Here is a 14,920-nt window from a genome sequence, read left to right on the forward strand (position 1 = left end):
CAGTGCTAACCACTGTGCCACCTTGCTACCCTGTTCTTGGCCTTCTGCACTGTTCCAGTGGGGGTCAATGTGAGGAACCTTGTGAGTAGGCACTTCACAGCTTTCTGTTGAGTTCAACAATTTCAGACCATTTTCTCTGCTCCATTTTGTTTCCTTTGCTTTACTTGTTTTATTTATTTCCTTTCAATCAGCAGCACACCCACCCTATAAAGCATATCTTTTTTTTTCTTTCCTTGCCCCGTCGCCATCCCCTTTGGCTCTGGAAGTGGCACTGTTGGCTGAGGTGGTGGCACAGTGGTTAGCACTGCTGCCTCAGGGACCCCAGATTCAATTCCACCCAGTTTGGGTAACTGCATGGAGTGTGCACATTCTCCCCGTGTCTGTATGGGTTTCCTCGGGGTGCTCCGGTTTCCTCCTACAGTCCAAAAGATATGTATGTCAGGTGGATTGGCCACGCTAAGTTGTCACTTAGCGTCCCAAGATGTGCAGATTACTGGACAAAGAACAAAGAACAACCCAGCACGGGAAACAGGCCCTTTGGCCCAACGAGCCCGCGCCGCCATTTCGACAAAGCATTTTCTTACACCTACCCTGCCTCGTGTGTATGTGAATGGTACCCCTAATGTAGCCAGATTCAGGGGAGAATAGTGTAGGGTCAATTTGGTACACCAATCAGCCTAAGAGCACATCTTTGGGGTGTGGGAGGAAACCGGAGCGCCCAGAGGAAACCCACGCAACCACAGGGAGAATGCGCAAACTCCCACAGACACAGGCCCAAATCCATGTATCTGCACAGCTAGCACTGATAGTCACTGAGCTGTTGCGGTGCCCGTCTGCTGGTCCAGGATTAAGCACACACAACGACACGAAGTACTAGGCCACTCCCGGAACCTCCAAGAGCAGCCCACGCACGACCCACCGTGTGCATGCCCCTCGTTTGACAACAAGGTGGACCAACACCTGTGGATTAAAAGAGACAAAACATTAACATGTAATATTAGCGGGGTAAATATGTGGGATTACGGAGCACAGGATCTGGGTAAGCTGCTCCATCGGGGAGTTGGTACAGACTCAATGGGCTGAATGGCCTCTTTCTGCACTGTAGGAATTCATTGGAAGACCAACTCTTCTGTCAGTCAATCTCTCTTTTACCCTATCGTTAACCTTTCTTTTGTCACTGGCCCATTCATTCCTTGCACAAGGCTTACTGCATTCCTACCTTCGTCCAGTTCTCATAAACTGTCACAGGCCTGAAACATTAACTCTGTGTTCTTTCCATGGATGCTGCCAGGGCATGACGAGTATTTCCAGCATTTTCCGTCCGCGTTTAAGCGAAGCTCTGTCTGAACGAGGGGACTGTTTGTAACCTGCTCAACACTAATCACGCAAGAGACACTAGACCTCTAACAGAGACATCCCACCAGCTTCCACATTGCTTTGACAACCATTCCGATTTTCAGGAGGGGGTGAATTCTGAAGGCCGGGGCTCCCAGTGGAAGCAGGCAGGAGTCTTCTGTGTGCAAGGGGTTGAGTGACAGCCTTTGGATTCCGACATCATTGTCACCTTTTTCGCTACCCGGTCACTGCTGTTTCCCTGCTCACCAAAACCACGGGGGATGTGAACCAGGAGACAGGCCGTCTGGAGCAATGCGCGTCAGCCTTGGCCCAGTGTTAACACACATGACTTTCCATCAGAGGTTCATGGGTTCAAGCCTCACTCCAGAGACTTCAGCACATAGTGGGTAACCTTACCAAAAAATTCTAAGCACCGAACTAGCATGAAATCGGGACAGGATCACACCCATTTTTTGGGCGCGCTTCCAGACACTGGGATCTTATGGCACTTACGGAAAAAAAGAGGCAAAATGCAATTCTCGCCAGTTTGGGGGGAGTGGGGGGTGGACGGTGCCTATTCATGTCAGAAAGCCGGCTGCTGAGCTGTAGGGGCGCAATTGTGCAAGAGCCCTGATCTTCTAGTGCATCGTGTGCAAGTGTGCATAGTGCATTGGGAAATCTGTTACTGCCCCCACCCACCTCGACATACACCCAGCACTCGATCACCCCCTCAAACATTCCCCCCCCGCCAACCCTGGACAATCACTGGTCCTGATATTCCATCCCCCGGCCGATCGCTGGTCCCAATAACCAACCACTCCCCCCGCCCCCTATCGATCGCTGGCCCTGATATCACCTCCATAGTATTTGCTGACACTTCAGCACAGTGGGTTCTATTTATAAATCCGTAAAATTGCTTGAACTCGTCGTTATTTTCACTAGTGCGGTGAATAATTTTGTAACGTTGAGATTTACATTTTTCTTTCGCATCGTTGCAAAACGATTTGGCTTAAATCATCCATTACGCATGTTGCTGTTGGTCCATTTGACTCATTGGGCGTCACTCTTGTCTGTGAGTCAGAAGGTTGTGGGTCAACATCGTAGAGTTTTACAGCATATAAAGAGGCCCACCTATCTATTCCAATCCCATTTTCCAGCACTTGGTCCGCAGCCTTGTATACTGTGGCATTTCAAGTACACATCTAAATGCTTCATAAGTGCTGTGAGGGGTCCTGCCTCTACCACCCTTTCAGACAGTGACTACTCTCTGGGTAAGAAAAGGTTTTCCTCCAAATCCCCTCCAAATCTCCTGTCCCTTTCCTTAAACCTACGCCCCCTGATTATCGACCCCTCTACTCAAGCCCACCAGAGAGTAATTTAAGCTGGCAGCTCCAGTGCAGTACTGAGGGAGTCCTGTTGAAGGCGCTGTCTTTCAGCTGAGGTATTGAACTGAGGCCCTCTCAGGAGGACATGGGAGATCCCACGACATAATTGAAGAAGAAAGGGGGAGACCTGCCGGTGTTCTGACCAACACTTTTCTCCCTCAACCAACATCTGAACAAGAGACAGATATTCTAGCCATTACCTCAGTAGTGTTTGTGGGACCTCGCTGTGCTCAAATCAGCAAGTGTTTTTCCGACAATATCTACACTTAAAAATAATTCAGGTGGGTGTGAAGTGTTTGGAATATCCTGATGTTGTAAAGAGTGCAGATATTTACTTTCCATCTTTCTTTCCTAATACTTTCATTCAATGGACTTTGACAGCACTTCCCACTTCCAGCTAGAAGGATGAGGGCAGCAGACACATGGGAACGCCACCTGGACGTTCTCCTCCAACACCATCCTGACTTGGAAATATGTTCCTTCAGTTTTGCTGGGTCAAAATCCTAAAATTCCAGAATCAGCCATGATTTTATGGAAATGGTGGAGCGTGTTCAAGAGACCTACCCCAGCTCGTGGTTCGTACGTTCACTCATAACGGAACATCTGTCCACTCCACGTGGTTCCCCGTCTCATCCAATGCAGGGTCCCACAACACTGGGAGTTCCTACTTTCTAGGCCTTGGGGGGGATCATTGCCCAAAAGCCTGATGATGAAAGCTGTTGTGCCCGATCACCCGAACCAAGTGTGAGGCAGTCCAGGCGGGAAATCTCCAAGGATAAGATTATGAGGAGAAAACCCTCCAAGGAAGGAACGAGCACATCATTTTCCTGACCCGGCAGAACGCAGGAGGTCAGGGGGACATCAGAAGGCTGTGAACCGTGATATAGATATCCTGGACTGGCTGGGCGGGGCTGGAAGGTGTTGGGGCTGGAAGGGGTGGCTGGGAGAGGGTTCACTGAGGCGCCCTCTCCTGCAGAATCCTCCTGTTCGAGCCTGACCGAGGCTTGGTTACAAAGGGTAAGAGCCTCGGCCTAGCTGGTGGTCCTCGGCCAAGGCAGGATTACACTGGCCTTAAGATTAAAGAAGAGGTTAGAAAATAGAAATCAAAGCAAGGCAGCAAGCAATTAGCCGATACTCATACTGCCAACTGCAGAACAGGAAGTTGTCCCTGTGGAGAGCACGATGATAAGCCTGTCCAACGTAGTTGCTAGGGGAAACGTGTGTCCTTAAGCTAATGAGCTATTGGAAAGGAAACCAGTGTCAGCATTCAAACGCTTGGCCAGCAAAAGGAACAGAAATAGTTGAGGGAATGGTCAATTTGCCAATACTGATTGGCTGCGTTACTGAGCTGAATGCAAAGACAAACATGCCCTTGTTGTTTATGAAGAACAGAGGGAAAGATGGCGTCTGGGTGGTGGATGACCCACAGGAAAAGAAGGTCAAGATGAACCCTAGGGGAAATCCAACATCTCCCACTCAGGATTCACATCCACGGACAGGGAGGCGATCCTCATTTGTTAGAAGAAGAATAGGAACATAGGAAATAGGAGCAGGAGTAGACCCCTTGAGTTTGTTCTAGCATCCAACTACATCATGGCTATTCTTTTGATTTAATTTGATTTATTATTGTCATATGTATGAAAGTAAAGTTTATTTAATAGTCACAAGTAAGACTTACATTAACACTGCAATGAAGTGACTGTGAAATTCCCCTAGTCGCCACACTCCAGCGTCTGTTCGGGTTAATGCAGCTAACCAGCACGTCTCTCAGAAAGTGGGAGGAAACCGGAGCACCCGGAGGAAACCCACGCAGGCACGGGGAGAACATGCAAATTCCACACAGGCAGTGACCCAAGCCGGGAATTGAATCCGAGTCCCTGGCGCTATGAGGCAGCAGTGCTAACCACTGTGCTACTGTGTCACCCATTTATTACTAATACTGTACATTAGTACAAAGTTTCCTGAGCACGATACAAAGCATACCATTCATAGAGAAGGAAAGGAGATAGTGCAGAATGTAGTGTAGTCACAGCTAGGGTGTAGTGAAAGATCAACTTAGTGCGAGATAGGTCCATTCAAATGTCTGATGGCAGCAGAAAAGAAGCTGGTTTTGAGTCGGTTGGTACATGACCTCAAACTTTTGTATCTTTTTCCCAATGGAAAAAGGTGGAAGATAGAATGTCCCGGGTGTGAGGGGTCCTTAATTACGCTGGCTGCTCTGAGGGGCGGTGGGGGGGCGGGGGGCGGGGGGGGTGGTGGTGGTGGTGGAAAGGAGGAGGAGGAGGAGGAGGAGGATGGGTTGGAAGACAAAATGGAGAGCGAGATTCCATAAGCGGAAAGTAAAGAATAAGAAGATGAAGTAACAAAAATGGACGAGTGAGATGAAAAGAAGAAGTGAAATAAAATCAATGGAAATGGAGTGAATGGGAGAGAGTTCATGCTCTGAAGATGTTGAACTCAATGACTGCACGGTTTCATTGAGATCACCTCTCATTTTCCTAGAGTCCACAGAACACAGGCCCAGTCTCCTCAATCTCTTCTCAGAGGACAATCCTGTCTGACCAGCGATTGTCCTCTGAGGAGAGATTGAGGGGACTGGGCCTATGTTCTGTGTAATTTAGAAAAATAAGCAATGATGCTTTGCTTAGTCCGAGTGACCTGGCTTTAACTTCAAGTTTCCAGTTTGCTGTGGAATCCCTCCAGGGGGAATTACCTTTTCACATCTACCCTATTGAATCATTTTACACTCTCGGCCCCTCAACCATCCAGATGACCGTGTGAAGCAGTGTCGCTTGTTAAGACAGGGTGACATAGTGGCTTGCAGTGGTTTGCACTGCTACCTCACAGCAGCAGGGGCCCAGGTTCAATTCCTGGCTTGGGTCACTGTCTGTGAGGAGTTTGCACATTCTCCCCATGTCTGTGTGGGTTTCCTCCAGTTTCCTCCCACAGTCCAAAAGACGTGCTGGTTAGGTGCATTGGCCATGCTAAATTCTCCCTCTGTGTACCCCAACAGGCACCAGAATGTGGTAATTAGGGGATTTTCACAGCAACTTCATTGCAGTGTTAATGTAAGTCTCCTCATGACACTAACAAATAAACTTTAAACTTGAGTTTATGACTCCATTCTAATTCAGGTGGTACCACAATGGATTTTTCAGTGTCCCCGTCCCCCACCAATGTCATTTGCACTCTTCATCTCCACCCACCCTTTTCTCTGTGGCTCACTTTCTTGATGTGGATGTGCCGGCGTTGGACTGGGGTAAACACAGTAAAAAGTCTGACAACACCAGGTTTCAGTCCAACCGATTTATTTGATAGTAAACTCACAAACTTTTGGGTTAGCCCCTTCGTCAGGTGAATGGAGAGTTCTGGCCTCAGACAGAGCATATAAAGCACAGACAGTTTACAGGTTACTGATTAGAATGCGAATCTTTATACCTAACCTGCTGTTCAAGTCTTAAAGTGGCCGACAATGTGAGCGGAAGGAGCACTGATCACAGGTTAGAGAGATGTGTATTGTCTCCAGACAGTACAGTAAGTGAGGTTTTATATCTGTAACCCCCGTGACTTGCCTGGGTTTGCAAAACCTCACTCACTGTACTGTCTGGAGACAATACACATCTCTCTAACCTGTGATCAGTGCTCCTTCCACACACATTGTCAGCCACTTTAAGACTTGAACAGCAGGTTAGGTGTAAAGATTCGCATTCTAATCAGTAATCTGTAAACTGTCCGTGCTTTATATGCTCTGTCTGAGGCCAGAACTCTCCATTCACCTGAAGAAGAGGGAAACCTCGAAAGCTTGTGAGTTTACTATCAAATAAATCGGTTGGACTTCAACCTGGTGTTGTCAGACTTTTTACGGTGCTCACTTTCTTGCCAACACAGGAGCAACTGCCTTCAAGGGACAGGCTGGCCTTAACATGGGTGTTGTACTTCACATGCTATAGGTTATAAGAATGATGTTTGTTACGAGGTGAGGTTGGGGGTTTCAGCCCAGATTTACAGCCCCTCCACCCTCTCAAACATCCACCATGGGGCAAGACTTAATTTTGCCCCGTCGGAACGTGTAAATTCCCGACTGCCTCTTGTCCACCCCGGGAGATAATCAGGATTGATCCCAGGCAGAATCCAGTACTTCCTGGATTCTAGAACCCACCAACGACATATCTGTCATGGGTGGTGAGATCTGCACTGGGTGTTGACTCTCTTCCTTTCTCCCTGTCTATCACAACACAAGCCGAGGATCACTTACTCTGATACAGCTGCATGAACTGCGAATGGAACCTGGAGGCAATCAGCGAATCCGGGAGTTCCCGCAGGAACAGCTTGAGGAGGCTGGCGACCGAGCAGACGTCAGCCTCGCGGACGAGGTCCGGCTTTGCCCCGGCATCGTACCTTTGTCGGAGTCGCTCCACCACCCTCACGTTTCCATTCACTCGGAACAGCCCTTCTTGCTCCAGCCCTGTGAGAGAGAAGCCACCACACATTCTGAGTTGTAACAGGCAACAGACACATCCTTCGAACCACTCCTGTTAATCACACACAATACCCTATAAGAAGTCTCACAAAATATGGTTTAAGGTCCAACAGGTTTATATCGTCGTCTCATACACAATACTATTCACCTTCTGTGAAGTGAAGTGCTTCCTATGTTACATCAGTGACTGCAATTCAACGGCTTCATGGGCTAAAAAGTATTATTTATTTCATATCCCTGATCTACGGAGAGATGACACTAGTATCTCTGTGTCTTATGGGTTTTCCTCATGTTTTAAAATGTTTATTCCAAGGTTCAGCTCTGTGGCACAGCGGTTAGCACTGCTGCTGTCAGATCTTTGAATGGACCTACCTTATATTAAGTTGATCTTTCTCTACACCCTAGCTATGACTGTAACACTACATTCTGCACTCTCTCCTTCTCTATGAACGGTATGAATCATAGAACCCTACAGTGCAGGGAGAGGCCCTTCGGCCCATCGAGTCTGCACCGACCACAATCCCACCCAGGCCCTACCCCCATACCCCTCCTACATATTATTACCCGCTAACCCCTCTAACCTAAGCATCTTAGGACACTAAGGGGCAATTTTAAGCACGGCCAATCAACCTAACCCGCACATCTTTGGACTGTGGGAGGAAACCGGAGCACCTGGAGGAAACCCACGCAGACACGAGGAGAATGTGCAAACTCCACACAGACAGTGACCTGAGCATCGAACCCAGGTCCCTCGGAGCTGTGAAGCAGCAGTGCTAACCACTGTGCTACTGTGCTTTGCCTGTATACTGCACAAGAAAGAATACTTTTCACTGTATATTAATACATGTGCCAATAATAAATCAAATCAAAGATGCATAGGAACACAACCACCTCCAAGATTCCCTCCAAGCCAGACACTATGCTGACTCAGGAATTATACAGGGCACTTCTGCCCTAAACTCCATCGTCGCTGGATCAAACTCCTGGAACTCCATCCCTAGCAGCACAGTGGGTGTACCTACAGCACATGGACTGTAGCGGTTCAAGGCGGCGGCTCACCCACCACCTTCTCAAGGGCACTGAGGGATTGGAATAAATGCTGATTGTGCCAGCAATGCCCACACCCCATTTTTAAAAATTTGTTAACGCAAATTAAATATTCATTTGAAATGGCAGTGAATACACACCTGCCGTGTTCGGGAACATTCAAATCAGATATGGCCAAAGTGGCTGGAAAAGGGGAAGTTGCATTAAACCAGAATGAATGAATAAAGGAATAAAAATAGATGGCTTATTTAAATCGTTTGACAATTTGTTTGCAACCTGTCAGCTCTGGTTCCCTCAAGCTGGGCCACCCAATCCTGTAACTGCAGGACATTAGGGGGAGACAGTAGTGTAGTGGTATTGTCACTGGGCTAGCAATCTGAGACCCAGCAGCCAGAGTTCCAGGGACTACCAGTGTTCATAATCCCACCAAGGCAGATGGTGAATTTTAAATTCAATAAAAATCTGGAATTAATTATGTCTAATGATTACATTTTTGAAGTTTATTCATTAGTGTCACAAGTGGTCTTGCATTAACGCTGCAATGAAGTTACTGTGGAAATCCCCTAGTCACCGCACTCCGGCGCCCGTTCGGGTAAACTGAGGGAGAATTTAGCACGGCCAACGTACCTAACCAGTACGTCATTTGGACTATGGGAAGAAACTGAAGCATCTGGAGGAAACCCACACAGACATGGGGAGAATACGCAGAGTCTGCGCAGACAGTGACCCAAGCTAGGAATTGAATGCGGGATCCCTGGTGTTGTGAGGTAGCAGTGCTAACCACAGTGCCACCCAGGTGCAGTGGAGGCAGCAGGAAGAAGCAGGATCTAGAAAAAGCGAGTGACAGCAAGCCTTGCCGGCAATCAATTAAATCCAGGAGTATTAGGCACAGCTCTGTGCTGAACATTAATAGAACAGGAAATGGATTCATGCCCTTAATTGACCTCAAGACACGGATATCAGATGGAAAGTAATGTTTCACTGTTTTCAGGGATATGTTCAAAATGACGAGGGTTTTGAGTTCAAAATTACGAGATGTCTTGAGGAGAAAGCAATTCCACCGTCAAGTGGGTCAGTGAGCAACAGGTACAGATTTAAGATAATGAGTTACAGAAAAAGGAAGGGAGATCAGGAGAAGTATTTCTACGCAGTGAGATGTTGTAATCTGGAAGGTGCTGCTGAGTTATCGGCGCAGACCTTTGGGTCCATTGAGTCTGCGCTGACAACCCACTGTGTACAGTGGCCCAGTGGTTAGCACTGTTGCCTCACTGCACTAGGGTCCTGGGTTCAAGTCTGGCCTTGGGTTACTGTCTGTGTGGAGTTTGCACTTTCTCCCTGTTTTTGTATGGGTTTCCTCTGGGTGCCCTCGTTCCCGCCCACACTCCAATGATGGACAGATTAGGTTGGTTGGGCACGCTATATTGTCCACGGTTAGATGGATTAGCAATGCTATATGCAGGGGATTACAGGGATGGGGTGGGGGGAGAGGGCCTGGGTGAGATACTCTGTCAGAGAGTTGCTACAGTCTCAATGGCCTCTCCTGCACTCTAGGGATTCTATGGAATGCAGTTGCCAAATTATTATTTTATCGACATCCACTAGCCTATTCGTAAAACAAACCGGCAAACAGCACTGGAAAAGTAACAACAAAAGCTGATTTCTTAAAGGTGATGCATGGAGTTCCTTGAACGTTAAATGGTGAGATACAAATCTGAATGTCAAAATAATTACTATTTGCCCTTCAGTCTCCAGGCAAAGTCTCCAGTTGTGACTGGGTTCAAAGAAAGAGACGATTTGCACCAGTTCACACACATATGATTCAGTTCCAATTTTTAAAGCCCTACGTTCTACCTATAAATTTCATATTCCCTATTTCACAAATCCCGATGTCAACATTCAGACTGGACAATGCCTTCGTAAACCCGTCACACTTTCACCGCCTGCCCGTGGTGGCGCTGGTGGCAGGCCAGTGAACCAGCATAGCCGGAATTCTACCACCCTGCCCACCACAGAATCGGAAATGGGGGGGTGGTGGTGGGGATGTGATGCAGGTGTGGCTCCTCACACCAATCTGTGGGGAGGGATCCTCCTACCCAGTTGGGCGGGGGAAGAGACGTGGATGTTGATACATGATTGTTCTCTTCTTCCCATCCCAATCTGGCCCTCTCTCTCTCTCAAGCAGAAACTGTGCCGGCCATTGAAGAGTACCAACCATTACTGACAACCCCAAAACAGGGCCAAGGTGTGAACTGGGTGACACTGGATTCTTTAGCAGTGTATATGCCCTGTGTACCCTGCTGTGGCTTCCAGTGTGCCATTTTCTAACAGGATAGAGATAGAGAAATGAGCAGGGATCTCCGCTGGGTTGCACTGCAGCACCCTCTATTGGAGGAGTACAGACAGGTCCTGACGCTGAGAGAGAGGAAGGAAGAGAGGGAGGGAGAGATGTTAAAACAACTACAGAGACAGCTGAGCCTCGGAACTCACAAGTGCTACAGAAACAGAAAGGAGGGGATAGAATATCTGTATCTTTTGATTTGATTCATTATTGTCACATGTATTAACAAACAGTGAAAAGCATCGTTTCTTGCAGGGTATACAGACAAAGCATACCATTCATAGAGAAAGGAATGAGAGAATGCAGAATGTAGTGTTACAGTCATAGCTAGGGTGTAGAGAAAGATCAACTTAATGAACGGTAGGTCCATTCAAAAGTCTGACAGCAGCAGGGAAGAAGCTATTCTTGAATTGGTTGGTATGTGATCTCAGATTTTTGTATCTTTTTCCCGACAGAAGGTGGAAGAGAGAATGTCTGGGGTGCGTGGGGTCCTTAATTACGCTGGCTGCTTTGCCAAGACAGTGAGGAGTGTACACAGAGTCAATGGATGGGAGGCTGGTTTGCATGATGGATTGGGCTACATTCACGACCTTTCCTAGTTCTTTGCAGTCTTTGCCCTTGTGTGGTCAACTGAACATTCCTCCACTGTCACCTTTACTTGTACGGAAAAACTAACAAAGGTAATTTAGTAGTCATCTCATTTAACTTAATCTAACTATAATGTACAAGACCCAGGCACTGGTATGTTAGTGTCAATGAATGCGTCTGTACATGTGTATGCATGTCTCTGTGTGTTCGTATCTGCGTGTGTTTGAGTGTGCATATCACTGTGTGCATGGTGATACAGTGGCATAGTGGTTAACACTGCTGCCTCACAGTGCCAAGGACCCAGGTTCGATTCCTGCCTCAGGTCACTATCTGTATAGCGTTTGCACGTTCTCCCCACGTCAGTGTGAGTTTCTTCCTGGTGCTCTGGTTTCCTCCCACAGTCCAAAGATTTGTTAGTTCGGTGGATGGGCTGTGCTAAATTGCCCCTTAGTGCCGGGATAAATGCATGGGGTTACCGGGATTGGGCCTGGGTGGGTTTGTGGTCGGTTCAGGCTTGATGGCCAAATGGCCTTCTCCTGCACTGTAGGATTCTACAAAATCAGTGTGTGCGTGTATAAATATGTACAAGTGTGTGTGTATAAATATGTACATGTGTCTGCGTGTGCATATGTCACTGTGTGCAAGTCTGTGTGTGCATTTAGAACCACAGAAACTCTACAGTGCAGAAGGAGGCCATTTGGCCCATCCAGTCTGTACCGACCACAATCCCATCCAGATCCTACCCCCACACCCCTACATATTTACTCACTAATCCCTCTAACTTATGCATCTCAGGACACTAAGGGGCAATTTTAGCATGGCTAACCTGCACATCTTTGGACATTTCTATGTATATGTGTTCGTCTGTGTGCTTGTGCATATGGAGAGGGGGAATGGAGGGGAGGTGGGAGTGGTTGCAGCGATTGGAGCCACTAGAAGAAGACAGACACAAAGAAACCTCTAATTCCAAAGTGCAAAGTCTGGAAGGTATCAACGTAATAAAGATGAAATAACAATCAAAGCAGGGAATCAAAATTTTTAAATGTTTAAAAAGGAAGCAAAGGGTGTTTCAGAACAATGAAGAGATGAAATCCCACTCTGAGAATTGGAGAAAGGGGCAATCAGAGAGAAAGAGAAATATAGATAGAGTCAGAAAGAGAAATGGAAGGTTAAGTGTTGCAGTTGCAGACTGAAATCTTCTGTCCTTGTTCACCGATGGAATCTGCCGTTGAATGGAGTCTTGGTTGGAATGCCAAATGTTCCATTCTCGCTCGCAGCGAATCCTGCTACAGACCAGACTGGAGCATTACACCCGCAGCTAAAACTTCTGCCTTTATCCTCGGTTATTACAAATGCTTCATAAATGTTTTGGTTACAAAAACAGGCTGGAACTTGCATTTGGAAAGGTACATTTCAAAGCCCCGGGACCTCCCAAGGTACACAACAGCCAATGAGACACTATGTCACTGCTGTAATGCTGGAAACGCAACAGCCAAACTATGTGCGGCGAGACCTGGCAAACAGCGATGATGTAAAAGAGCAATTAAAATGTTTTTGAGGGATTTATGTTGCCAGGAAACCAGGAAAACGCCCATTCTTCATAAAGTATTGCCATGGGATCTTGGCTACTGACATCCCCCCAGTGGAAACAGTTTATTCTTATTAACCCTGTCAAAACCCTTCAGATGTTTAATCACTTCTTTAACTTTCTTGCTCTAAGGAGAACAATCACAGATTTTTTAGTTTGTCTGCATAGCTTAAGTCTCACATTCCTGATAGCATTTTGCTCTCCTCTGCACTTTCACTATATTACATACATATATAGATTATATATCTTACATATTTAAGAGCAGTAGCACAGTGGTTAGCACTGCTTCCTCACACTGCCGGGGACCTGGGCTCGATTTCCAGCATGGGTCACTGTTTATGTGGGGTTTGCACTTTCTCCCCATGTCTGCGTGGGTTTCCTCTGGGTGCTCCAATTTCCTCCCATACTTGAAAGATGTGCAGATTAGGTGGGTTGCCCATGCTAAACTGCCCCCCCAGGATGGCATGGTGGCACAGTGGTTAGCACTACTGCCTCACAGCGCCAGGTTCCCAGGTTCGATTCCCAGCTTGGGTCACTGTCTGTGTGGAGCCTGCATGTTCTCACCCTTTCTGCATGGGTTTCCTCCGGGTGCTCTGGTTTCTTCCCACAGTCTGAGAGATGTGCTGGTTAGGTGCAATGGCCATGCTAAATTCTCCCTCAGTGTACCCGGACAGGCTCCGGAGTGTGGTGACTGGGGGATTTTCATGGTAACTTCATTGCCATGTTAACGTAAGCCTACTTGTGACACTAGTAAATAAGCTTCAAAACTTTGTGATATGTAGGGTAATGGGATTAGTTGGTAATTATCTGGGATTACGGGGATAGAGCCGGGAGAAGGTGTTCTGTCAGAGAGTTGATGCAGACTCAATGGGCCAAATGGCCTCCATCTGTCCTGCAGGGATTCAATGACATAAATATTTTAAAAAATTATATAATGTATGTATACATTAAAACAATGCATGGTTTTAATATTCTGATGGTATCGTTCATGCGGTATAATGCTACATAACCTGTCAAATAGTGAACATTAAGTAAGAATCTATCAACTAGTTGTGTCCAGATTGCTGTGAGTTCAAGGCCCATTCCAGGACTTGTGCCCAACAATGCAGATTGGCACGCCAAAGCAGTTCTGACAATTGAAGGAGTACCATACTGTTGGTAGTGCCATCTTTCAGATGAAGCGCTACACTGAGGGTAAGAGATCTGATTCCACTGTTTTGAGGAAAAGTCATAGTCATAGAACCCTACAGTGTAGAAAGAGGCCCTTCGGCCCATCGAGTCTGCACCGAACACAATCCCACCCAAGCCCTACCCCCATATCCCTACATATTATACCCACTAATCCCTCAAAAGCAAGGCATTTATCTCCAGTGTCCTGGTCAGTACTTATCCCTCACTCACCATCGAACATGGTGACAATTTCTGCGCAGTTGGTAAAAATTGGCCACTAAGTGGCGCTGCAGCCGTCCTTCCCTCAGGAGAACAGCAGACATGTTGGGCTGAGCTTTAGCCATCCGGGCGACAGGGGGCGAAAGACGGCCTGAGCCAGTGGGACCCCATTCCCCTCGCCAACATTAGCGCAGGTGACCTCCTTCCACAACTCTGGGCCCACCATCCAATCGGGTGGGGTCTGAGGCCTCAATCGTCTCACAGGGAGGCGCTGGCTGGAGATCGCAGGATTACCGTTTAGTAAATTTAGCGTAACAACATTCAGGGGTCCGAGTGTTGGAGGGGAAGCCCTCCAGGGGGTGAGGGGGGAGGAGGGCAGATACTGTTAAGATTGCAAGGGCTACCTCCCTTGATGTGACCCTCCCCCCGTCCCTCTTTTGATCCTGGTGTCTCCTGCAGGTTGACCACCTATCTGAAGCGGGTGTCTGCTGCATGCTGCAATGGCAAAGGCTGCTCCGACACTGGCAAAATGCCAGCAGCCCCATTTAATGACCCCTAATTGGGGCTTCAGTGGTGCAAATCGCCCGCCTGACTCCGGTTAGCCAATGCGCACCCTGGCATCAGCCTCCAGTCTGGCACTGGGAAAGATCAGCCAGAAGTCTCATAACACCGGGTTAAAGTCCAACAGGTTTATTTGGTGGCACAAGCTTTTGGAGCGCCGCCCCTTCATCAGGTGAGTCACCAGTGATGGGACAGCATTGAGGAGCCAT

At 47.6% G+C, this 14,920-nt stretch overlaps 1 protein-coding gene across 2 annotated transcripts in view; it reads right to left on the reverse strand.

Annotated features, from left to right (window-relative positions):
* fam13a (family with sequence similarity 13 member A) overlaps positions 1-14,920 on the reverse strand; it is a 211,423-nt gene that overhangs the window by 169,520 nt on the left and 26,983 nt on the right. For both annotated transcript variants that reach the window (XM_080195538.1, XM_080195528.1), the window contains exon 3: positions 6,976-7,185. In XM_080195538.1, the coding sequence (XP_080051664.1) occupies positions 6,976-7,185 (210 nt within the window). The remainder of the gene's footprint in view (positions 1-6,975; positions 7,186-14,920) is intronic.

Source organism: Carcharhinus amblyrhynchos, chromosome 1 (genome assembly GCF_965287045.1).
Source record: "Carcharhinus amblyrhynchos chromosome 1, sCarAmb.v2.hapA, whole genome shotgun sequence".
Taxonomy (NCBI): Eukaryota; Metazoa; Chordata; class Chondrichthyes; order Carcharhiniformes; family Carcharhinidae; genus Carcharhinus; species Carcharhinus amblyrhynchos.